We start from the raw sequence: 27,569 nt of genomic DNA on the forward strand, positions 1-27,569 counted from the left end.
TTATTTATTTATTTATTTATTTATTTAACAATTTATTGATTAGTCCTTGTAGCTCAATCAATTTTACCTTGCAAATGCTAAATATTTCCTGTCATGATGCAAGTCCTCGTGGAGACGGAAAGAATGCCATCTTCTCTTGTTCCGTTGTTGTCTTCTTTTTGTAGTTTTAAATAATGATTTAATGATTTGATATTTATTTTCCGCCATCACGACTGCTTCTTCGGCTTTTGTCGTGGCAACATCAAATCATTAGTTAAAACTGCAAAAGGAGACAACAACAGAACAGGAGAAAATGGCATCCTTTCCGTCTCCATGAGGACTTGCACCAACAGCAGATCAACACTGTTTGTCGTCTACAACTAGTATCTGTATAAAGCATGTATGTATAAAGCCTGTTTCACACATACTCCGTATACAGTGCATATGCGTTGCGTATTATTTTACGCACCCATGTTAATGGATTACGCCGCCTTCACACTGGCAGTTGAAATCAGCTCCGATACGGCTACGAAACGACCGGAAGTCATTCATTTCCTATGGAAATTCGCAGACCGCATGCGAATGGCTATGAACTGGGTCCGAACGAGTGCGGGGCGGAAAAAATCGTGTCCGTTGGTCATACGGATGCGTTCAAAAATTTAACTCTTGCAAAAGGCTACGGACGGTTCCTATCAGACAATTTCAGCGGAAGTTGTCGTTGCTATGGTACTGATAAACAAGCCTGAATTCATAACTTTTAATAAAATAAATAATGATTTTATAACGATAAGTTGTCATGTCATTATAAGGGCAGTTAATACAATTAAAATGAACAAATAAATATCATGCCCCCCGCTCTCGGACACACTCGGTCTCTCTCGCTTAAGTGCAGGGTTGTTGCAGCCCTATATACCACTATATCACATTTAGCTGACCTGACATGCACATTCAGATACAGACAATATCAATCGTTCTAATCTCTCCGCCATTTTTGTTATCCTCGCTTCCGAAGTTTTTCAGCGGTGTAGTACGACGTCCACTGATTTCAACTGCCAGTGTGAAGGCGGTGTTAGAGCGTCACTGCACGTGGTTGCGGTCCGTCATTACATTCCAGGAGGGGTACGTCTGCAGCAGTGCAGCGATCGTTTACACACCAAGTTTATTTTTGCTTTGCTGCACGCGGTGAATTAATATTGACAGCGCAAAGTTTGCAGTATAAAATTAACATGATTGACACAGAAATGTAGTAATTTCACAATAAATTGATACAATTAAAGCCCACTGTTTATATCGTCAACAAGTGGCTTTTTGGCTAGATTTAAAAGTGTAAAGTGCACTTTTAGATAAACAAGGCAATTGACATAATAGATGCACTTGTAGAGGCAGAAAACAAAGTTCTGTAAGACCCGCTGTATTGCTTGTAATAAAGATTTAAATGCAAAAGGCAGAATAATCGACTGTTTCTGTGAGTGGAGAGTTTTAATTTTAAATGTTTGTGATAGCCTAACAAGAAAAGGCTTAATGCTTAAAGGCTTAATGCTTTGTTTAAATGTGAACCTAGAAGTCAAATGCCTGATTTTTTTTTTTTTTATAGCTAGCTATTTATTGAGTTTATACCATATATTAATAAAAACAGGTTTAAACGAATGTCTATGAAATATTGTTACTCTACTGTGATAAGAGAATCACAATGCTTAAAAAGCATTTTCAGCAGTACCGCTGCTCAAAAAACAAAACACAAAAAAAGCATTTGTCCTATATTAACATTAGCATATACATTTAAATATAGAAATGTAAATATTAACATCAGCGCAGTCCGGCGAAGAGAAAAGATAAAAGCCCAAGATCACTTTCAGGTAGCTACGTTCATAAGCTGTTTTGACCGTTGACGTTAGTAACGTGCTTTAATGTCTGTAATAACTTCATCACCAACAACAACACATTTGACTTAATATTCTAGTTTTCATGACTTAAAATGTATTATATATCAAAAATTATGCAATAATGATTGGTTGGTTAAAATAATCATATGGTTTTATTGCATAACACTGTTAAAATATAATGTAATACAAAATAAACAGTTTGCATTACAAATGCCTGCAAAGGGCACCAATGGTCACCAATGGCAACAATTTTTAAATTTTGGCCACTTTTTTTTTTGCGATAGAAATGCTACAGCCTCTTTCATCACAACCCTTACCAAAATTAACCATGGTTTTATTGTAGTAAAAGGAGGGGGGCACAACCATTTGACCATTTAAATTGAAATCAAAATGATTGATACATTTTGTGTTTGTTGTAAGAATCCTCAGACCAGTATCGGACTCCAAATGCATCCTGTGTGAAATCAAAATGAGTTTGTGCTGCTTCTGCACCGCATACGTAACGCACACAGACTGCATATGCACTGCAGATGGAGTATGTGTGAAACAGACGTTCGATTTTTTTGAGAGGTGCACGTCAGGCCACGGCGTAGGCTACATTTTAGGATGTGCGTCTATATGTATGTTATAAAAATCAGCCTTAACATTATCCAATCTTTAATAATAAGACCAGGATATGCAGTGAATAGAGTCAATTTATTTTGGAAGGTATTTGCAATCTTTCAATCTTTTCATCTTGGTTTATAAGTGAATAATTATGGAAAATGTAAACGTATCAATGAACAAAAACAACAGGGCATTTCCTAACAAATTTTTACTTTATCCTCAATTTAAGGAGTTATTTTCTAAGGTTAACATGATTCAAATCATCAGTCCTTCTCTTATAGGGGAACCTGGTGTATTCAGAGAAGTGAATGGTGCTTCCATAAATATCAAAAGCAAGTTCAAAACATGGATCAAAACAAGGATCACTCTTTTACAGTGAAGGAGGATTCTCCATTCTTTCACACTGCTGGATGCATCAGGTGAACATGAGGATACACAGCAGGATGAAAGAGGCGGATATGAGCATCCTTAAAGGGGGGGTAAAATGCTCGTTTTCACTCAATATCCTGTTAATCTTGAGTACCTATAGAGTAGTACTGCATCCTTCATAACTCCAAAAAGTCTTTATTTTTATTATATTTATAAGAGAAAGATAGTCTGTACCGATTTTTCACGGAAAAACACGAGCGCCAGTAGGCTTTTGCGTTGAGAGCGTTTTGGAAGCTGTGACACAGATCCAGAGGCTGAAATTTAACAAGAGCAGCATCAGCAAAGGCGTCTCTATGTGGTATGTAGGACTGAAACTGTATATATTTGCTTAGCGGTTTTGGAAAATGACTAAGTTCCACTTTATGTCGTCTTTTTTTTTAAGCTGTACATGTGGAAAGTGCAGTTTGATGAAAACATCGCATGTTGTTTACTTGATGTGGTTACGCGCTGATAGCTAAGTTAACAACACAGAGATATTTGAAGCAGTTTTACTCACCGCCTGCGGTTCCAACACACGATCGTGACCCTTTTCCGTTGGGACTGCATTATCCTTAAGAAATAAACGATGTGCAAATCCGGCGTCAAACTGGGCCTTGTTTGTAAAACAAGCATCTTCGAAATGCAGGGAACAAACAAAAACACTCCATTGATGCTCTGTAAAAATAAACTCCATCCACTGGTCCCTTAATGCTCTTTTGGTAATCTGTGCAGGGTTGTATTGCCCTGGCAACCAAAAACACACTTCTTTTGTGACTTTTCGCGACGCTCTCGCTCTGATCAGTGAATGTCTGTTGTGCTCTCAGTGCTCTGCTATACGGGAGCGCGCGCTCTTCCGGCAGAAGTGCCCTTAGGACCCATATAAGGAAATTCCGCTCCATTTAACGTCACACAGACCCATACTCGAAAAAAACGTTTCGAAACTTGTGACAATCCAGAAGAGGTTTTTTTTGGAACAAAAATACTCCTTCAAGCGTACAACTTAATTTTTGAAACTTTGTCCATGTTTAGCATGGGAATCCAACTCTTTAACAGTGTAAAAAACTCAGTATGCATGAAATAGCATTTCACCCCCCCTTTAAACAGTGGTTTGGGTTCGGGTCTCAGGTTTAGCTATGTGCTTTAAAGGCGTATTTTTGATATGGTTTAATACTGTATATGTCCTTCTGCATTGCAGTAGTAACCAGGCATATACTGAAAGTTTTGTGGACAAAACAATGGTCTCAGAAATAGTGTGGTTGCAGGCCCTCCTGACACATATCTGTGAAAGTGAATGTCCCTCTTAACCAGGGGGAAAAGGTGTGGAATGTGAACGACATTCTGACTAATTACTCACTGCGTTGGGATTACACAGGCTGCCACAGAATTATGGGAACACAGTGGGAAAAAGAACGCTGCTTAAATAGCAACCCAGCAACATGCAAAGTAAGTTTTCTTCTTCTTCTTCTTCTTCTTCTTCTTCTTCTTCTTCTTCTTCTTCTTCTTCTTCTTCTTCTTCTTCTTCTTCTTCCTCTTCTTCCTTTCTTCTTCTTCTTCTTCCTCTTCTTCTTCTTCTTCTTCTTCCACAAAGGGCCATGCTCTGCCAATTCTTCTCAGATTATTTTAAGGCCTCATTAGTGATTATTAGCAACTGGTGGCGTGAAAGTGTTCAGCAGTGTTTCTCAGTTTCAGGTGATGGTCTCATCCAGCTTTCTGTATATCCCTAGTTGAAGCTTTCCGCTGTTTTGTATGCATATTGTTTTGCAGTTACTGTCACTATAATTGCACAAGCATAGCATATAGGATACTAATGAAGTCTGTGCCACAGATGGTTTCATATATTGATTTTACACTAAAAGCTGACATGAACAGAAGTGCTCCTTCATGATGCTTCACTGTAAACATATGGGTCAATTTCATACAAGTGTGTCCATGCTAAAGAAAAGAAAAGTCATGTTTGAAGCACATGTGCCTTACACCTGTTTCACAGCTCAAGAATACAGTGGCTCCAAAGCTACATATTTATTTACAAAGACGATTATAAATTTGTTTTTAGAAGTTGGTCTGTTATACATTTTAATTGTAGAAGCTTGCTAACATGGGGATTCACATTTTAACACGGCGATTCTCATGCAAACAACAAAAACAGCTCAGATCATGCCGTTTCAGTCATACTTCGATATAGAACGTGCTGTTTTTTATTATTTATTTTTTTATTTTATTTTTTTATTACACCATACTTTAACGCAAACTGAATAATTAAAAACAAGTTTAAATAGGAAAATCTTTTATAATTTTTTTTTTGATTCTTCATGTTCTTTTCTGACGTGCTCAAATTCTTGTTAAAACACACTAGAAATGCTTATTTTGTGCATTTTTAGCACTTTTTGTGTGAAATATGTATTTTGTTCATCAGAAGTGGGCTATCACTTTAATTGAGCATGAGCAGCCCAGCAAAATGGACTAAAATGAAACCATCGCTTCAGCACTGCTCCTGCTTTCGGTTTGAAACCGGCCTTAGACGTGGTTTTATATTTTTCAGTTTCAATTTAATGTCTCTAAAATGGCATGACGTACAGATAAAATAAGTGGTCAGACATGGAAAAGTCAACAGACCAAGTGTTGGAAGTTATTTTGTTAGTGCATGAATAAATAAATTAGAAAATGTGGTCTTAGAAGGATCAGCAAAATAGCTGTAGACTGCATATTTTCCTTATGTAAATTTTAAATACTTGTTTGGATATTAATATTCGGCATTACAGTAAATTCTTCTTAATTTAGACTGCTTTTAGCCTGTGGAAATTGTGGAATATTGACAGTCATTTCCTCTGAAAAGTATTTCCTCAGAGCATATTGGGTATCCTTGTGCTAGTTTGGTACATGTAAAGTGAGTTCTATTTAAAGAGCACGCTAATTACAAATCAAGAGCATTCTTTGACAGAACCTGGAATGTCACACACCTCATTATCATGATAGATTTGTCATAAAAAATATTGAATCTTGGAATGTATGGAATGCTCTGATTACTAATGTGGCTTGGTTCCCTGAGATAAGTGAACGAGTGTTGCATTCACACGCTTAAGGGGAAATTCCTATTTACTCTGATACTGAAGTCTGATTTATTCATTTTGTGTAGCTGCACGAACCAATGGTGCTTCAACCCACCAAAAAGGGAGGAGCTGACCTCTATATAAGTCAGCTCTGAGTGCCATTTCTTCAAATCTGCTTACTGAAGCGATCATCATCGATTTGTGTGCAGCGTTATAGCACGGCAGCCTATGCAACACTTGTTCTCTTAACTTATGGAACAAGGTTATTTTAGTAACCTTGGTGTTCCCTTTTGAATGGTCTATCTTTCATGCTTGTGAGAAACGTGTCTGATAGTGCCATGCTATAAGCAAATAAGCAAATGCATAACAAAGTTGCCTTGTGAGTCTAGTCCTGAACCACTCTTACTGAGGGCTCCTGTAAGCATGAGCCAATAATGAGATAACCTTCTACACTTACAAGGGGATTAGCTAAAATTAAAGACAAAATCCATGCCTGCAAGGACGTATATATATATATATATATGTATATATATATATATATATATATATATATATATATTATACCAATGACTTATGTGTTATTATAATCCACTGAGCAAACATATCCACAACAGGGCCTTTAGCTCTCTAAAGGCACCAGAACTCTGACTGGACTCTTCCATGGTGCAGAGAAGTTGAGCCTCAAACATATACAGCACTCCATGTTCTGTTGAGTTCCTGGTGAGAACTGCTGGCAGGAATTGAGTGGCCATTGGCAGGGGGAATGTTGATTTCTTGTTTTCTTAATGTAAGATCATTTACTGATTCAAAGCCTGACATTTTAAACTATGCTATATGAAGTTTCTGTATTTATAGTGGGGACCAAAAGGGAAAATATTTATAGTTTCATCTATCATCATAACTCTTTTAATGAAAAGTAAAAGTGGGGGACTGCAATAATGTCTTCCATAGTTTATGTCAATCTTGATGACCCCAGCATGATTTGAAAATGAAAAGAGCATCTTGTGCTATAGTGGAAGGAATAACTTCTGTCTTTTCTCATTTAAAATTTTAGTTAAGTTCCTGAATTTGAAATTAATTTGAATTTGGTTATTTATTTAGAGGATATAAAACTGCAGTTCAGATCTGAATGTAAAGAAGTAAAGTTCCAATGAATTGAAATTAAAAGAATGCATGTGCACTCTAAAAATGATGGTTATTTATTTATTTATTTACCAAATGCTGGGTACAGGTTGTTGGGTCATTATATTGGGTTATTTTTTACATTTTTTCTTTAAATCAGTGCCACCTTGTAAGTTACTCCTTGCATCAATGAATGCTCCAGTGCTGAAACACAACAAATTGTTATATATAACATAGTCTCGCATAGCCATACCTTCAGACTGACTGCAGAGGGTCTGGGATACTCTTTGAATTGCTAAGGACCGCCCAAGAGACAATATGATACACACGGGTAAAGCAAACAATCAAAACCAGCCTCCCAAACACACTCGATCCCCTCTAGTTTGCATACCATCCAAACCACTCTACAGATGATGCAATTTCCTCCACTCTCCACCTGGCTCTTACCTACCTATAGAATAAAGACTTCTATGTTAGAATGCTGTTTATCGACTTCAGCTCAGCATTCAACACAATAATACCACAACAGCCCATTAATAAACTAAACCTGCTGGGCCTTAACAATTCCCTCTGTAATTGGATCCTGAACTTTCTAACTGGACATTTTTCTCAAACGATGCTCCAGCAAAGCCAACAGTATCGTGAGGGACCCCACCCATCCCTCCCACTGTCTCTTCCAGCTCCTACCATCAGGAAGACGGTATCGGAGCATCAGAACCCGCTCCGCCAGATTGCAACAGCTTTTTCCCCCAGGCTGAGAGAGCCCTGAACTCAAATCACCCCTCCCTCCTCTGAAACTTCATACATACCCCCTACCTCCTGAAACATGGACCATCTCAACCTTTCCGTATCACAGAAAAACTTTCTGAAACATTATTTTTTTGTGTGCAATTCAAATTTTTGTGCAATTGTCCTCTATACTGTATGCGCACTAGACACTTTTCACACACACTGTTGTATATACATAATCCCACAAAAGATTCAGTAATATGTGTGTTTACATGCTCATGCACGGTATTTTAAAGAGTCTATGCTGTGAACTTGTAAAAAGTAGTGCTTAGTTGCTCCTGAACCCCACTGTGTCTTGCTTTCTAAAATACTGCACACATAATCTCATTTCCATAATGTGGTTTTAACACCACAGAATATGTACATTTAGTTAAAGGCAAAATAGCAGTGCTACAAAAATAAAACTATCTTTTCTTTGTCACTTTCAGTTACACTCAAACTCAGACAAAGGTGATGGCTCCGTCCAATATCTACTCTCTGGAGAAGGTGCCGGTAACATATTCACTATCAATGAGTTAACGGGTGATATTCATGCAAAGAAAAGTCTGGACAGAGAAAAGAAGAGCCATTATGTCCTCCACGCTCGGGCTGTCGACCGCTTCACCAACAGAGCCGTGGAACCTGAGTCTGAATTCATCATCAAGGTCCAGGATGTTAACGACAATGCCCCCAAATTCCCAGATGGACCCTTTTCAGCCTCCGTGCCTGAGATGGCAGACATCGGTAAGCCAACACTGGGGGATGGGGAGCAAATGTCTGGAGGCAGTGTTCAGGGACCAGACAAACATTTTGTCAGTAGAGCTTAGGTTTTTATTAGCAGGCTCATCAGGTTCAAACCGCAGAGTCCCAAATGCAGAACTGAGCCTTTCTGACCTGTACTCCAGCTCATCTCATGCTGCTGGTTGGTTGTTGTGGATTTATAGTGGGATTTATTAAAGCTATTGTTTCTTATATATAGCCTCTCAAGAGGATGCTATTTATTGTCTGTTGTAGAAAAAGTGATTTCAGGAGTAATGCCAAAATCGAACCAGTATCTCACATAAAACCCTCAAAAGTAGATTCTCTCACACAAGAGGTGCAAATATTTTAAAGTGCTTCCAAATGAATGCAGCATTCTATACACAAAAAACAGCTGTGTTTACCTCTTTTTATACCCGTATCTCAATTGGAAACGTCAATGTTTTATAGATCTGTGCTATCCACCCTAATACATGAGTAATCCACATGCAGAGCTTGCAGTCTGCACCAGTGGCAGTGCACATCAACCCTGCAGTAAATGGACTGTCAGGAAAGTGCTAATTGTCTGCAGAGTTCTTCCTTCCTATCCGAATCAATTGGCTGGACTCAAGCCAAAGAGCTGTGAAATTTTCATTCCTCACAACCTGTCGGCACAATTTTCCCCTCTGGGCACAGCTAGGGTTAGGTCAAGGTTTCTTTCTCACTTTTGGCATTGAATAGCTCTCCTTCACCTCTTTTTAAACATCAAGTGTTTAAAACTTGTTGATTCTATATAACACAAACAGATAACACAAGGTGTGTATTTTCTCCCTTTTTAGTAAAATTATCAATTATATAATTTGACATATATCTACAATAAAAAAGGTCTGTGATGGCAAAGATACATCTTCAGCAGTCATTTCTTTAGTCTTAAGTGTCATTTATTAATTTATTAAGCACGAAATAAATTTTCTAATTCTTAATATTGAACAGTTTTGTTGCTTAATGTTTTTTTATTTTATTTTATTTTATTTATTTTTTTTTTGAAGACTGTGATACGTTTTTCAAAAATAAGAAAATAGGTATGATCTAGAATACTCTACTAGTTTTTGGAAATATCAGATAAATAACAACTAAAACCTGATGATTCAAATCAAGCTTCAAGCTTCAATTCAAGCTGTGCAGATTTGCAATCATACATTTCTCACTTTAATTATATTTGCTTCACAGGCATGCCATTGCATTATAATTTCAGAAATATTCATTAGAAATATCGCTTTGTTCTATGTTAAATAAGTAAGACTTTCTGCTATGGGTACAGAATAAGCACCAGCAGTCTCTGACTCCAGTTTACCGAGCTGTGATGTAATAATCACCAGCAACACAGATCAGGCACGTGCACATAGACATCAAAGGGGGCTTCAGCACTTGCCCTTTTTATTCCTGGAGAGAAAGTGCCCCTTTTTCTGGGATGCTTTTTTTTTTTTTTTTTTTTGAAAAAATAATATATATTCCTGTTTGTGCACAGCTTCCCTGTCAAACAAATATATTTATTGAAGAATAGTATATCTAAATATCAGGTCAGGAGTTCTGAAGCATCATTGACCCCCAACCCCCAATTATTATCCTCCTGCTTATTACATGCTACCTAACAAATAAAGAAATAATTTGACACAAAATATTAAAAGGGAGTTTATTGATTTAAACCTGATTGTATTGCTTCCGCTAAAGAAAATAGTACACTCCGTCTCTACGGTTAGAATCCTGTGAGTCCATAGCAAAGCTCTGTTTTTCATGGCAACGGTCTGTTATACTCCGCACGAAATAACAGACCGCATTCTACATTAGAGATCAATCAAACCATTTAATAAAATAAGTTCATAAAATAAGAACGTCCCCAGTTAGTTAATGACTTGCATCAAGAGTCTTTCCCCCTGAAATTTAGAAATCTAAATTGGTGAATCTAGAAGAAATCTACAGATGCAAACAGATGGAGGATAGGCTACACTCTAAAAAATGTATTAAATCTGAGTAACTGCATCTGTACATTAATAAATAAAACTGAGTAGAAATAAGTTAACATTAAACATTAAAATAACAATATTTATAAATTAACTTTTTATTTATGAACTTTTTTTTTTATTTCCTCAAAACCTTTATAAAATAGTATTCCATACAACCACAAATACATACATGACATTGGCTTTTATTTAATTTTATTTAATTTTTACTCAATTATTTTGGTAAGTTTAATTCAAACAATCAAGTAAGATTTTCAGAGATTTTATTAAGTTAAGTTAAATATTTACTAAGCCACAGAATATTTTTTGAGTGCAGTAGGTTTAAAACAAACTTCATCTAAATGTGGATTTTGAAGGTTTTATTTGATGATGGTGATGATACAGTCCTCCCTCAAATGTGAAACTAAGTCCTTGTCAGTCACCATCAGTTATTGTGTATGTGTACATGCATAGCAATAATAATATTAATGTATTTGATTAAAACATTAAGGCAATTCAGTATTCTGATGCTTAGTTGTGTGAAGCTAAAAAGTTATTTTGCTTGTGAAACAAAAAGTATTATGTGTTCTGATAACACCAAAATAATTAAAATGATGTAGTGCCTTGTGCAAAAAAATAAACAAATTATTAGTAAAACACACCCCTCTGCTTGATGCAGTTATTTTAGTTATTCTAAATATATACTTGAAACTAGTAGCATAGAAAATGTTTTCAAAACATGCACATTGTGGGATGGTTTCCTTTGCTGCTCTATAAACCTATACTAAGAATACTAAGGAGACCATGGTTTCTGTGTGAACTGATTATTTTGTAGACATCTTTTGAAAATTAGAGTTTGAGGAAGATAAAACTAATTAACTTTTTTAATTATTTTTTTTTTAAAGGAAGTCAGTGTTGCGTTAATATTCTGTATATACTTTTTTGTTTTTAAAAAAAGAAAAAAAAATACATAATTATGAGAAGTGCCCTTTATTTCACTTGAGCCCCTGCCCCTCAAAATGTCTGTGCACGTCCCTGACACAGATATAGCCATATAAGCTGGCTGAGGGCATCTGACCTTTCAAGAAGGTCTATACTAGAGTCTGGTGCCTTCTATTGTGTTTGTGTTTTTTTCTTAACTCTGAATATGTCTCCAGCTAGAGCAGTGTTATCGCCACCATTCAAGCACCACACACTTTGTAATAGCATTAGATGCTTTAAGGCTTGGAGGAGAGAGGCTCATGACAGGTGAATTCAACCTGGTACAGGTCAACGAGGCATGAGATGAGTCACTTGAATTGGCAAGCTGCATATAAGTACTGCCTCTGTCACAGCATGCTTGTGGCATGCATTAATGACAGTGAATGCAAATCTGAGCATGTGAATAATTTTAGCAGTTTAACTAGTTTTTTTTTATGTCCATACAGGAATGTCTGTATTCCAGATCACTGCCACAGACGCTGATGATCCCACCTACGGAAACAGTGCCAAAATCGTCTACAGCATTCTCCAAGGGCAGCCTTTCTTCACCGTCGACCCCAAAACTGGTACGCAAAGACCTCGCTTTTTACAAATAACCTGTTTTATTTACATTTTGAGATGCTTTCAACTGTAGAAGGCTGCACTTTAATATTTTCTTATTATTCCTGTCAGCTTGTGCGAAGTCACCAACGAGTGAGTCATTCCACAATAATAGGCTGTAAGAAACATGGATACATTTTCTCTGTAAAACAGCTTTCAGGCTGACAAAGGAACTCCCAATTTATTGCGCTACCCTATGTGGATAATAATTGATGGGCTCTCACATTGTTGAGGGGCTTTCATACATATTTTTCCACCTTTGAAGTTGTTTTCCACATGTTGTTTTCCGCTGAGACTGAGGGTGGGAAAAAAAAACCCTTCCCAACCAGCACCAGAATGCGTCTTTTGTCACAGATACTTCAGTCAAGCATTTAAAGAACATATTTGGATTAGTAAAATAATAATTTTCATAATACTATGAACACATGATTGAAACATTGAAAGCATTGGCACCATGTGACCCTAGACTACACTGTTCTTTGGAGGCTAGAAAATACCCGAACCGTGGCCTACTTGTTATGATGGACCTCTCGCCTACAGTGTATATCCTAATTTAATGTCTCCCTTCCTCCCTCATTTTTCATTCTGTGCTTAGTAGCCATTTTGTTCAATTTCCACAGTGGTGGTGTTTGTTTATGTCAAGTTGAATATGCCTGGAGGGTGTTTGTCCCGGTTTGAAAGCGCCAACCTTCAGAGTGTTCATCCCATGATAGAGCCTATTTGGTGCAAGATAAATTTGCTTGGCTTATATGCATTTGAGTTTGCCAGCGTGTGTGTGTGTAGATGCACAAATGTCTATATTAGCAGTGTACGAGGTAAAATGGTGAGTAGCATATGTTCCAGCTGTTAATGTGTGCATGGTTTTCTGCAAATGCCATGTCAGCAACAGCATGAGCTGCTGACCCAAGAGACTCATCTTAGTACCAATACATACTTCAATCCCTCAGATATCTACCATGAATCTGTGCCAGTTTACACAGAATTGCTTCATGGGTACTCCACTGTGCATTTATTTATTATGTGTAATTGCTCATTCAGTCTCCCTCCCGCTGGGACCCGTGGGATTGTTGGCGTACTCCACTGAAGCGGCAGATCACTGAGGGCGGTTTTCTCTTTTATTGGTGTCTTCAGCGCTAAAACTATGAGATTGGATGTATTCTACTCCCTCCATGGTCTGTCTTTCAACTCTTTTCACATCTCTAATGTGGCTATCATGAAGGTTTTTGTAATAATAAAATCTCCATATATATCCGGAAGAAGGAGGGTGGAACCGGCGCACAATCAAAATGAAACTTTAATAATCACAAATAAACACAAAACAGCGCATCAGCCCCTCACGGACGCAAATAAAAACCAAAACATAAAATAAAAGCCCAGGCCTGGTCCTCTCTCGTCCTTCACTGTTGTCGCTCCAGTTTTATATCCTTCCATCTCCTATGTGGGACTCGAGACCGGTGGGTCGAGCAGGTGTCGCTCATCTCCAATCACTCCACCGGCCTCACTCCTCGTTCTCACGTCACTCGGCCCCGCCCCACTCGTCACAGTTTTGATGGGATTAAGTGGCCATGTGATAGTGTTCACATAAGCGGTTATTAGAGTAAGGCACTGGTTTTAACATTGCACTCTTGCATATCAGTGTTGCTTCCTCATTTTGGCAGGAAGTCCCTATACCCTTAGCACTGAGGACAGTGTGTGTGAGTGTTTGTAATAATCCAATTCTCCAGGTTTAGAGAGTCGCTTTTGCTGTAGGAGAAAGTTAGAGCATTGACGGAAGCTTGTCTCTTCATCACAGCTATGAGACTTTTTACATATTGAGTTTCTCTGTAGATATACACTTGGTGGTATTGGAAAAGCTACTTTTGAAAGTTCTGTATGGTTTGCCAAGCTACAAGTTGAGAAATTTATGAGAAATGTATTTTCTGATAAAAAAAAAAATTAATAAAAAATAAATTAAAATACGTTCGGGTTTTTGCATGAATTTCAGTAAGTATCATATTATTCAATTGTTCTATTTAATTAATATTAAATATTTGATGTGAATTATAATAATAATAATAAGAATAATATTGAAAAATACAATATTTGTAAAATATTGAATACTACTATAAATAATATTTAATAGTATGTTAATATGAATTTTATAACATTTAATATTTTACTAAGAACTTTTTAACAGGTTACATTATATATTAAAGAAACAATTTCTATACAAATATTATTGCACTACTGATATTTTGCATAGAATACATAGTTTAAGAATACTATCGCACCCTCAATGTAGTATGTACATACTCAATACTGCTTAATACTGTATATAGCATCTCCACTGTGCATCTGTAATCATAGCTTCACTTACTCTGCACTTATAAGTATATACAACACTATATTCTTGCACTTCTGGTTAGATGCTAACTGCATTTCATTAGCTCTGTTCTTGTACTCTGCACAACAACAATAAAGTTGAATCTAATCTAATCTAATCTATTGAGGGCTTGCGTTATATTTATTTTAATTTATAGAAATCTGCTCCAATCATTCCCTCGTGAGAGGGGATAAGAACATCAAGTATAGTTTAAAGCAGTTAATGATTAATTACTGTATGATAATTCATACTATGTTATAGATATTATTGTAAACAAATTATTTTATTTGTTTGTAAGGTTTTCTAAACCAGTGCGATTTTTAGTGTTAAAATGCTTTATTTTCCCAGTGTTTTACTTATTGTAGTGTAGTCTGTCCTTGTAGAATACAGTATTTGTGATATATTGTGGAATACATTATGGTATAGTAGAGTATGGTGCAGTATTGTATAATATAGTATAGTGTGATGTGCATTAGAATAAAGTGTGGTATAGCGTTATGTTGTATAGTATAGCATAGTAGAATATGCTTTACCAGTTTTTTTTTTCCTACTGTAGAAAAAAAAATGCCCAAGCTACTTTTTCTACCCATCCACCTCTAGAAAAGTACAATGACTTGCATCATTGTGTCTAATCCTCTTACTTCTACTGCACCTTTGTGTAGGAGTTCGTTTGCCCCATTTACTGGCGGGTGATGTTTAACCTGCATGATGTTTCACACTTTCACTATAAGGCAGACTGTCTGTTGTTCTATAGGTAATAAAACTCTCAAGCTTACCCAGTTCTGCATCAGTGTCTGGTCATGTTTGCTCTATTTACTTTCTGTCTCTGTTTCGTGGCTACTAGCTGAATACTAAGAACCAGTTTAACATGAACATTTTTCCTCTCTCTGCTGAAATCCCCTGTCCTGGCAGGTGTTGTCTGCTCTCAATGGGCTGGGTGCAATCTCTATGACATTCTCTGGGGCTGAACACTGGCGTGTGTTTATTTGTTCTGGCGGTATCTGTTTGCATCTTTTTTCTCACTTCCAATGGTCGTGTCCATTTAAAAAGGGAACACTGCATGTTCGAATAATTAAACTGTACATCTCACGCTTTCACAACATGAGATTGAAATTCTCTGCTAGTCATTCCCTCACAGGTCCTCTGTACTTCTTGCTAAAATTTTGGACTTGTTTATGTACGTAGATGTTTTTTTTGTTTTTTTTTAGGTCTTTTAGGCATTGTTTTCTATGATTTCTGGATGATGGATAGAGAGGTTTATGCAAAGGGCTTAAACTGCATAGGAACAGTACTTGGAGGTGAGGGGTCAATACTCACCTGCTGGTGTGTTGTCATGCTCGAAAAGAGCCTGGTCAGGTCAGAGCAGGAGCAAAACAGAGGATAACCACTTGCTGTGAGCTCACTGCCTCAATAACTAGGGGTCAAAGATCTGCAGTGTGTACACATGATATTCTGGACTCACGCCCTTCCTGTGAACGGGGCTCTTATTGCTGGAAATGCCATCAAAGGGCTAAGAGTTTGTTTTCAAGTGATGATTTGCCCACAAAACAAAAATAACTCATGGTCATGTCTTTCAAAACCCCATTTAACTATCTGTCTTCTGTGGAAAACAAAAGGAGATGTTAGGCTGAATTTCCTAGCTATTTTTTTCCACACAGTGAAAATGAATGGTGACCATGGTTATCGTTTTCTCTGAATAATGACTTCATATCAGTCTTTTCCTCATACAGAGATATACTATGGCTTCAGTAGACTTAAAATACAGTGCATGTGTTGTGTGGACTGGGCCTACTTATATTTTGCTTTTATGGCGCTTTTCTCCTTTGTAGGAGCTCCAAAGCTCCAGTCCATAATTTTTTTGAATTGTATGCTGACTTTTAAGAGATTTTCAACCATTTTGTTGGAATTTCCATAGAAAATGTTCAGTGTATCTTGAAAGAAAGAAATATTTTCTCCCAGCTTATACATGAGTAAACTGTTGTGTGTTTGTAGGGATATGCCTGTATAAATACATTTTCATGTTGTGGTTAATTGCTAATGCTTTTATCAAAGTATACAGTATCATCACGATAACTAAATTTAGTAAAATTAAAAAAAATAAAAGTAAAATTATATGGTCATAATACAGTATAACAGGTTTCATAACTTATCTTTTAACAAAAATAACTGAATATTTAAATACAATAAAGAAATACATAAAAATATATAAAGTTAAATACTTTACACAGATTAAAGTTCAAAAGAACAATAAAGACCAATAGGTATCGCTTTACAATAAAATCTCATTAGTTAACCTTAATTAATGCATTAACATCCACTGAGCAATAGCTACATTTGCTACCGAAGTTATTTATCTTTGTTTAAAAATACAACTCTTAGTCCATGTGAGCTCATTAAATAACACAGTTGGAACTTTCAATTTTAACAACGTGTTATTAAATATTGGAATACCTAAGATTTATGAATGTTCAGTTATAATGTATTAACTAATGTTAACTTATGAAGCCCTAATGTAAAGTGTGAATGAACAATAAAGAAAAAACACTTATATTAAAAAAACAATATCTAGAGCATGCTGTAGTCCATATTAAAATTAGAAAAAAAAAACGAAAAATTAAATCGAAATATTTCAGTATTTGGCGCTATAATGAACACCATAGCAAATCTACAAATCTGATTGGCTAATTAAAATATTTAGATATGTTTAGAAAGCAACTTATGGGGTTTTAAGGGTAACGAGTGCATTTTCTGCAGTTTAGCCCATCTGGTGTCAGAGAGTGATTGTGTGTTTCATTCAGCGCGTCCCTCATGTTCCCCCATGATCTTCTCATGTCTGCTTGTTTACATCAGAGCGCACACACGTCGTTCAAGTAGCATAAAGCAGTGCGGTGCATTTTGACCAGTTGATGGGAAAAGTATTCTTAAAATGCATACTAAATTCTGAATGATTTATCATGTATAATTATTCACGTATTTAGTAGTGACCACGATAAAAAATATTGTGCATATTCATTACAGATATGGGTTATTTAGGTCACCATGAGCTATATTTATCCTTTCTGCCCTCTGGGTTATAGGTGTCATCAGGACAGCTTTGCCGAACATGGACAGAGAAACTAGAGAGATGTACTCCGTCATCATCCAAGCCAAAGACATGGCCGGCTCTGTCGGGGGTCTGTCCGGATCCACAACAGTCAACATCTCACTGACAGACGTCAACGACAATCCACCACGATTTTCACAAAGTATGATCCTCTGCTTCTCTCAATCTCGATCACCATGGGAAAAAAATCTGGATTTAAGGCATGCGTCACACCCCTTCTATAGAAACCATCTAATCTTTAAATCCTTTTGAATGTACTGTGAATTTATCCCACATGGTTGAATTAATTTAAGCTTTACTTTGTGAACGTAAACAACTTTTTTTGAGCTTGCTCAGGTTTAACCCCCACCCCTGCAAATTAGCTGAGCATAAGCAACACTTTTTTTAAATATTTGCATCAAAAGATTTTGCATGTTTAATAAAATTGCATCGGTTCTGTTTGTATTTATTCTCCACTTCAGAGAACTATCAGCTGTATGTGCCAGAATCCGCTCAGGTAGGGAAAGCAGTTGGTAAAATCAAAGCGAACGATGAAGACCTTGGTGTCAACGCTGAGATGACTTACAGAATTACCAATGAAGAAGGAGCTGCCATGTTTTCCATCTCTTCAGACAGTGACAAGAGAGAAGGAATCATCTCCCTCAGAAAGGTCTGAACTAGACGTTCACACAAAACCAATGGGTTCAACAGCGATGTAAATTCATGTCTGCTTATTCATCCATGTCCTGTCTTTTCCCAAGCCGGCTAAATGTCTTTTCTGCATCTCCCTTGATCTTATTACTGATGTCCTTTCTAGCCTCTGGACTACGAGAAGAAGAAAGCATACTCTTTGAACATAGAAGGTGTCAACACCCATCTGGATCCTCGTTTTTCTTACCTGGGCCCTTTCAAAGACACCACCACGCTCAAGCTTATCATTGGGGATGTTGATGAAGCTCCGGTTTTTACTATGGACTACTATATCATGGATGTGTATGAAAATGCTCCGGCTGGGACAGAGGTTGGCATGGTAACTGCTCAAGACCCGGACAGCACAAGAAGCAAAGTCAGGTGAGTTTTTGACATGTGACCCACATTTGAAACTTATGCTCTGCATTTAACCCATCCAAGTGCACACTATATATATATATATATATATATATATATATATATATATATATATATATATATATATATATATACTAACATAAAATGATAATTATACTTTATTTGGAGTATTTCTTACAATGCATATTAATATAATGCCTTAAATGTTTTTCAAAAAAAATATTAATGAGGATTGTATGATCCCTTTATAATATCAGTGTTCAAATGCAAGATATTTAAAGTGTACTTGAAGTATACAAGCAATAGTTCCTCTTAAGCACAATCAAATACACTTAAGTATGTATTTAGGTGGACCTGCAGGGTATAATTATGTCAACTTTAGCACAGAACAAATGTGTCTTAAATACATTTTAGTGTTGTTGTTGTTTTTTTCAATAGGGTTCTAATAGCTTAATAATAAGTTCCAGAAGCTATACATATAATCAGTGTAAATGGGTAATCATATATCAATATTGATTTTATTTCATGCTTAATAATTTTATTAGAATTTCCATACACTGCATTGAACCTAAAGTTCGGGTGGTCATTTAGGCCAAATGCAGAAACATTTAATACATTTAATACATATTGTTCTCCTCATATGTGCAACTGAAATATCTGCCATCATAATGAATATGTTCTTTGAGTAGAATTTTTCTGCATTGCAATTTTAGGTATTCCATCGAACAAAATGCAGTAGGTGATGCACTTTTCAGTATTGATGCTGACAGTGGACTCATTACAACCACCAGGAGTCTAGACCGAGAGGAGGTAGCCTGGCACAACATCACAGTGATGGCTTCAGAGATTGGTATGTACAACTCTGAGGCCAGAATTCTGTCTGTATGCATTGATTCTTTTTTATTTATTTATTATTATTTTATTTTTTTAGTTAGTTAGTGTCTACAGAAAACACATGGAACCATTTTACCAATGATATCTTTATATTGAGTCAAGCATTCTAGACTGAGAACATTATGTCCAAGAAGGAATCATTGGCCCTGAAGTCAGAATCATCAATACTGACCAAAAACAATTGTCTCCTTGAAGGAATGTTGCTGTTGGCATGCTGATGTGGCGTTGAAGGTGGACAGGGTCAATCAATTTTTCTTCTGTTTTTCCTATTGGTTTCTCTCTCTCTCTCTCTCTCTCTCTCTCTCTCTCTCTCTCTTCTTGTTTTTATAGATGCTTATCTAAACAATTATCCTTCCTCTACACTTTTTTTTGCAGTGTTTTTCAGCTAATGGGCTGAAACTGCCCTCTTTAAATGCTTGCTGATAGTGGGATGATAATGTTAAGGCACTGTAGTTAATCTCAACTCCATCATACCGATTGACATTCCTCGCACGACTCCAAAGTGGGTGCAATTTTTCCCTCACACTGATTTTAAATTCCCATCATGCTTTTGTGAATCCAATGAGAGCAGGATTAATCATATATACAGTATGTAGAACTTTCCAGCAGGTGTCACTACTGTTTGTTTATGTGTATTTCAAGTGATGGATGTTATTTTTATTTTCCTGGGTATTTGAGGAAAATGTATACATTTACCATCTTATTCTAAATGCAAGCACATTTATGTTATTTATATATGTTCTAATATTACTAGGTCGCAGATATGCCTCTTATCATTCCTAGTCACCAGATTGTGAATCTGTACATGCGTAGTTAGTGAGTGCACAGGCGCCGCCTTTATTTTTCATTTTCATTCTGTCGTTGATCAGGACTGGTACGCTTGCCGGTAAGTGTCTGTAAACTGACATTGCTAGTAATTCAGATCTAAAAATAATATCGCATGATCGTGTCATTTCATTAGTTCTTTCTGATGTTTGTTTTGTTTCATTGCAGGTTTACAACCTAGCGATCTATAGTGATTAGTTAACTGACGAGCTAAACGTCACATATGACGAGCTGTGTATGTGTGCTCAATAAATGCTCAAAAAGTGGCTCGAGTTGTATCCGCCGTGCTTGTCCTGAAACCCTTCCAGTGGGGAGTTTACTGAGCTATAGCAGGTAGCTTAGGAGAAAACTGGACAGTTGTAAACCGCCGTCGGAGCCGTGCTAGGAAATTCACGGACACCGAGCGGGGGAGAAGCCATCGTTGTTGACAGAAGTCGGGATCGGAGACCCGTATACTGAGAAGGAAGCGGCCGTTAACAACACCACTGCAAAAGAAGAGCCGAAGTCAAGAGTTAACGGGGCCGTTAAAGTGCTGAATGACCGTGAGTAAGACAGTGTGATTAATAACAGCTGCGGAGCTATAACAACGCGACTATCAGCCGTTACACCTGAGTCTAATCTTTTGAAGCGAATCTTTCTGAACGAGTCATTTGAGTCGACTCCTCTGAACGATTCTTTTTGAACGATTCTTTTGCTAAAAAGTGATTTTAGTGATTTTGATCACCGGGAAGAGGATAAAGATATGAGAAATGGCAGATGAAAAACCAGATCTGGAGAGTTTAAAACGGAAACGCTCAAATGCACAACGAATCTTTACAACAAGAATAAACCGCCTTAATGTCAGTGCTGGCCGTTTACGTGAAGCTGAATTGTCAGAAGAGTTAGTGAAGTTGAAAGATGATTATGACAAACTCCTTGATGGTAGTAATGAGTATGTTGATGCACTAAGCCAAATAGATGCTACGGGTGATGACAGTGAGTCGCAGGATGCTCTGGCGAGGAGAGATGCCAGTGAGCAAAAATTCCTTGAAACTGAGAGTAAAATCATGGAAATGCTGTGGACTAAGTATGCAGAGCCAGACATAGATGCTCTTGTAAAACAGTTCAAATCTGCTTTTAATCGAGCTGAGGCACTCGGCACAAGTAAAGTGCCATGGGCGCAGCAGAGGGTCGAAAGTGGTAAACTGGAGAGGAAACTTCATGAACTCAGGGATGCTGTGTACACTTGGAGAGATTATCGACCATATGGAAGAGACAAGTGGATGCTCTTTTTATCATTAAGAGAGGATAAAGAGCAACTGATGGATGGGTGGACATACAGACGTGAGGATGAGGTTATGAAGAGGGACAGTACAGAACTAAAAGGCCATGGTGAGGAGGCCGAGGATGAAGACGAGGGAGGAAATGATGTGGTCGGTGGGCATGTCATAACAGATATCAACAGCCTAACAACTGCAGATAGCATCACCTTTACCCAACCAGTAGCTCTTGCTATTGCTACTCCACCTGTTAACAGTCAGCCTGCTGTTGTCAGTCCACCCGCTGAGGGGCAGGAAACTGTATATGTAACAAGTTCTCCTTCATTCATGTCTACAGACAGGGCAAGCATTTCTACTTGTGCTGCCAGAGGTTCTACAGCCATTAGTCAACCTCAAAGCAGGTATGGCACAGCTACTGCACACAATGCCTCCCAACAAATGTTACAGCCCATTCTGCAGTCAAGAAGGTCTGATAGTGGGCTTGGTGTCAGTTTCACCCTACCTTCAACTTTTGCCAGCACGCCACAATGGTTGAACGATCATGCTACTCTGCCTGTTGATCTCAGCATGGGACAAAGTAGTAGCATGCCATATAGTAACCCTGGTTCGCACGCTGGTGCAGAAAACAGCTCTCAGTGGGCCCGACCAAGAATAAAGCTCACACCAATAAGCTTACCTAAATTCTCCGGTGACCGGAGGAGTTATTGGCGTTGGAAGGCTGAATGGGAAAGTATCCAGGCACAAGCAGAACCTACAGGGTCTAGGGAATGCAAGAAACTTCACTTACTGGATAGTATAAGTGAGTCAGTGAAAAGTGAACTCAGGCTATATCGGTGCAGAGATGCGAATGATATCTTCAGGGAATTGGAGAACCATTATGGTGACAAAGCACACACGGCCGAAGAGATTGTGTTGGAGCTTCAATCACGACCTGCTGTAAAGAACCATCAGCCACGAGAAACGTTAGAGTTGATTCTAGCAGTGGAGAGGGCAGTACTGGATCTCTCAGACCTTGGGTGCGAAGATGCTGTACGCAATCAACTTGTGATTCGGTCTTTGGAGAGTAAACTCCCTGATGTTATGAAAAGAGAGTGGCTCATGTGTGTGAGAAATCCTGTAAATGACGTCCATCCTGGAAACCGTTTTGACAGGCTCTTGATGTTCCTGGAAGACCAAAAGTCATTGCTCGTCAGGTTGGAGCAGTTGCTGCCCAGCAAACCATGGCCTGCTAATGCTCCTGAGAGACCAAGCCACCGGGAGAAACCAGGTGACAGATGGAGAGAGAAGAAGTCTTTCACTAAGACTACAGTAAGTGAAGTCAAAAGAGAATCCAAGCAGTTACCATGTGCCGTGTGTGGTGATGGAGATCACGGAGGTAAACTGTTTCGTTGTAAAACTTTCAGAAAAGCCAATCTGTCAGAAAAGAAAGCTCAAGTGAAAAAGGTGAAAGCATGTACAAAGTGTTTGGATGTTCACGGAGTCGAGAGTGACTGTACTCCAAAGTTTCTCTGTCGTAAAGATGAGTGTAAGAAAGGCGACACTCCAGCGGACCACCATTATTTCCTTTGCCCTAAGGCGTCAACAAAGAAGGACACTGTTAAAAGGGAAAATAAAGAAGAGGAAAAGAGGCGAGCTCGAGGTCCAACAGAGGAGCAAGAGGCTGTGTTCGGTGAGTTGGGACTGACTCCTCACCAATTGGAAGCTGTCCGCAGAGCCTGTACTAACAAGGTGACATCGACAGTGTGTCCTGGCAAGAGTCTGATGCAACAAAGTGGTTTGAAAGAACATCCAGTCCTTATGATGCTCGTACACGTCACGACAAAGAGAGGAGACAGCCTTGGAGCTTTGGTTGATCTTGCTTCTGACACGAATTACATTACACACCAAGCTGCAGAAAGGCTCGGACTGAATGGTGAACCGGTTTCCCTTGTCGTGTATGGTGTTGGTACGATGAAGGTGAGAGTTGATACAAAAAGGTATCTCGTAAAAATAAAAGTGTGGACCTCCCGAGGAACTCTGAAACTCCACGAGATGATTTGCTATGGGATGGAAGACATCGCTAAAGTGGATCGAGTGGTGAAATCGGAGCGGCTAAAGCAATTTTTCCCTGAAGTAGAGCCAGGAGAATTGGCCCGCCCAAAAAAGATTGATCTTTTAATCAGCACTCGTGAAGGGCGATTAGCTCCACAAAGATTGCAAAGGGTTGGCGATTTAGTGTTGTGGGATGGTCCTCTGGGCAAGATCGTGAGTGGTGTGCATCCAGACCTCTTTGAAGATGTGGAGGTGGCTGCATGGCGGTCGAAGACACACTTTGCTCATTCAATGAGGACGGTAGCCGTCAAAGTTGAAGAACACTTGGTTGCAAGGCCAGGAAGCCATTTGGAGCAAGGAAACATAGCAGAAGTTCGAACGACAGCAGTGTGCAATAAAGAGGTCTTTGAGTGGCTAAAGTGGGACAGCATCGGTGCTGCCTGTGATCCTATCTGTGGAGGATGTCGCTGTGGAAAGTGCTCGCCGGGAGGAAAGGAGATGTCCCTAGCTGATGAAAAAGAGCTGGAGATAATAAAGGCAGGTCTAACCTTCAGAGAGGGAGATGCGCACAGCGACCAGCCCCACTGGGATGCGAAGTATCCCTGGATGGAAAACCCAGTCTCTCTTCCTAACAACCGAAAGGCTGTGGAAGCAACATTCCTGAGAACGGAGAAGCGGCTCATGAGAGACCCTCTGTGGAAAGAAGCTTACACGAAGCAAGTCCACGAGATGGTAGAGAGGGGAGCTGCTATTAAGCTCACTAAGGATGTTATGGACAGCTGGAAGGGTGCTGTGTGGTGGGTGAGTCACCTAACAGCCCCAAACCCCCATTCAGTAACTACGCCAGTACGACTAGTCTGGAACAGTAGCCAGGAGTTTGGAGGGGTCAGTATGAATAGTATTTTGCTTAAGGGCCCAGATGTCTTAAATCCCATCAGAGCGGTGCTCCTTAGATTTCGGGTGGGAGAACATGCAGCCATCGGAGACATCACCAAGATGTATAATTCGGTCTGGCTGGAGGAACAGGAAGTCCATGTGCATCGATTCCTATGGAGGGACTCACCGGAGGATGAGATTGAAGATTACGCTGTCGTGAGGGTGAACATGGGGGATAAACCTGCGGGATGTATTGCGCAGGTTGCCATGCGAGAGACCGCAAAGTTACCCCAGTTCTCTGAGATGAAGGAGGAAAGAAGGGTAATCGAGGAAGACTCCTATGTCGATGATCTCCTCACATCCCACAATGACCCACACCGTCTAAACAAGATTCAAGAGGGAGTGGAGAAGATACTAAGAACAGGAGGTTTCTACCTCAAGCCTTGGATCCGGTGTGGTCAAAGTGGGAGGAGAGAAGAGACCAAGTCCAGAACCATGACTCTGACTTTACCCAACCAGTTAAGGGAGGAAGATAACAAAGCCCTGGGGGTTGGTTACCTTGTGCAAGAGGACAAACTCTTTGTGATGGTCTCTATCAACTTCTCCAGTAGGAAGAAGAAGATGAGAACTGAGATTGACCTCACTGAAGGGGAAGTAGAAGTAAAAACACCAAACCCACTTACTCGTCGTGTTCTACTGAGTCAAATCGCTGGACTGTATGACCCGATCGGTCTAGTAACTCCTGTAAAGCAGAAAGGAGTAATCCTTGTGAGAAGAGCCTTCCAGGAAGCTGGTAAGCTTACTAAGGATACCTGGGATGAACCTCTGTCTGACGAGCTCAGAGGCAAGGCAATTGATCTGTTCAAGGAGTACGCTCGTCTGAGTAGTATTAAGTTCTACAGAAGCCTTACGCCTTCTGGCTGGAAAGATAGACCCTGGGGAATCACATTTTCTGACGGGAGCTGTGAGTCCTATGGTGCAGTACTTTACTTAAGATGGGAGACATCAAATGGTGTAGTCACTCGGCTAGTGGAGTCAAAGGCCAAGTTAACTCCTCTCAACCAGAAAGGTGATGCAGTTATGGCAGAGGTATGTGGGGCTGTCTTTGCCACACGTCTGAAAGGATACATGTTGAAGCATGGACGGTTGGATGTAGAGAAGTGGTATCATTTCATTGACAGTCAGACGGTGCTTGGAGCCATCCAGAGAGAGAGCTATGGTTTCCAGACATTTTTTGCGAACCGAATCGGGGAAATTCAGAAGGCTGGACCTGTAACTGACTGGTGGTGGATACCAGGCAAAGTCAACGTCGCTGATCTAGTCACAAGAGGGTGCGCTCCTGATCTGCTGGGTGAGAATTCTGTGTGGCAGAAAGGTCCCGAGTTTCTCTCTGATCCAGTCGAGGATTGGCCCATAAAGTCAGCCTCAGAAGTGGCAGTTGATGCAAGAGAGGTAGTGAGTAAGCTCCAGAGAAAAGCCTTTTCAGCAGTCCTTACCAGAGTTCAAGCCAAGAAATTGTTACATCTTGGCAGTCTTGGTGGTGAAGATCCAATAGTCACAGATGGAGAAAGCGGGGCTTCACTGTCCTCTGAAAAAGGGAAGAAAGTTACCTTAACTGAGACTAAGGAAGAGGAGACTCTGTGGGGAGCCGCACTCATAGACCAAGTGGATCCAACAAGGTGCAGTTCTCTTACTAGACTTTGTGGAATAGTTGGTTATATCCGCAGAGCTGTAAGGAAGTGGTTGGCCCGTGTACGCAGGGCCTCCAAGCCAGCAAAGTGGGAGGCAGTATTGACAGTTAAGGAACGCGAAGTTGCATTCCAAGACCTGTGCTTAGCTGCCCAAAATGGAGTTATGTTTCCTGTGACCACGCTAAACAGGCTTGTTGTAAGCAGGGATGGGGCTTCAGGGCTCCTGAGATGTCATGGTAGAGTCCAGGATTTGACCCAGGGAGAGATTGGTGTACCTTTGGTTCCCTACAAGGCATGGATTAGCGCTCTTCTCACGAGAGAGGCTCATGAAGCTAACCACGAAGGGGTTGCTGGCACACACCTCCGTGTGAGATCTAAAGCATGGGTGATAAGGGGTTCAAGGATTGCCAGAAATGTTGTTGATTCTTGTATGCATTGCCGGAAGATCAAAGCAAAAATGTGTAAACAGGTAATGGGTGAACTTCCCCTTGAACGAACTAAACCAGCCGCACCATTCGAGTTTACAACATTAGACCTTTTCGGTCCCTATGTTGTTAAAGATACTGTAAAACGAAGAACGGAGATGAAAATCTGGGGTGTGGTGTTCAGCTGTATGGCTTCAAGAGCAGTACATGCTGACATTGTAGAAGATCTGTCGACGGAAGGATTCCTGAAAACATACCAGCGCTTCACAGCTCTCAGGGGTCACCCAAGAAAGCTTTGGTCGGACCAAGGGACCAACTTTATGGGTGCCAAACCAGTATTACAGGAGCTTTATGAGTTCCTAAGTAACATTGACAAGGATCAGGTCCAGAGGAAAGCAGTAGTTGAAGGAACCGATTGGACATGGGTGTTTCACCCGGCAGACTCTCCCCATCGAAATGGAGCAGCTGAGGCAGCAGTTCGTGTACTCAAGAGGGCGTTAAGTAGTGTTGGCAAGGGATGTAATCTGACAGCGCTAGAGTTCCAAACCCTTCTGTACCTGGCTGCTAATCTGTCGAATGAGAGACCTATCGGTGCCAGAGCTCAGGTACAAGACGAGACCGTGGAAGTAATCACTCCCAACTCACTTCTGCTTGGTCGTGCAGGACCCAGTGGGGACTCACGAGGGTTTGAGTATCCAACTTACCCCGTTGTGCGTCTGAGAACAATCCAGATTGAGGTTAATAAGTTTTGGAAGCGTTGGAGTCAGCTGGCAGGTCCAAACCTCTACATCCGGCAAAAGTGGCATGCACCTGCTAGAAATGTTGCAGCGGGTGACCTGGTATGGTTAGCTGATCAGAACGCACTGAGGGGCCAGTTCAGGCTGGGTCGAGTCGTGGAAGTGTGTCCTGATGCGAGGGGTGTAG

The 27,569-nt window shown here is 39.4% G+C and overlaps 1 protein-coding gene across 1 annotated transcript in view; it reads left to right on the forward strand.

Annotated features, from left to right (window-relative positions):
• LOC128029403 (cadherin-18-like) overlaps nucleotides 1-27,569 on the forward strand; it is a 68,963-nt gene that overhangs the window by 19,482 nt on the left and 21,912 nt on the right. The window contains exons 3-8 of the mRNA XM_052617185.1: nucleotides 8,263-8,557; nucleotides 11,979-12,098; nucleotides 17,572-17,739; nucleotides 18,059-18,246; nucleotides 18,394-18,647; nucleotides 19,358-19,494. Of these exons, the coding sequence (XP_052473145.1) occupies nucleotides 8,263-8,557; nucleotides 11,979-12,098; nucleotides 17,572-17,739; nucleotides 18,059-18,246; nucleotides 18,394-18,647; nucleotides 19,358-19,494 (1,162 nt within the window). The remainder of the gene's footprint in view (nucleotides 1-8,262; nucleotides 8,558-11,978; nucleotides 12,099-17,571; nucleotides 17,740-18,058; nucleotides 18,247-18,393; nucleotides 18,648-19,357; nucleotides 19,495-27,569) is intronic.

This window comes from Carassius gibelio, chromosome A2 (genome assembly GCF_023724105.1).
Source record: "Carassius gibelio isolate Cgi1373 ecotype wild population from Czech Republic chromosome A2, carGib1.2-hapl.c, whole genome shotgun sequence".
Lineage (NCBI taxonomy): Eukaryota > Metazoa > Chordata > Actinopteri > Cypriniformes > Cyprinidae > Carassius > Carassius gibelio.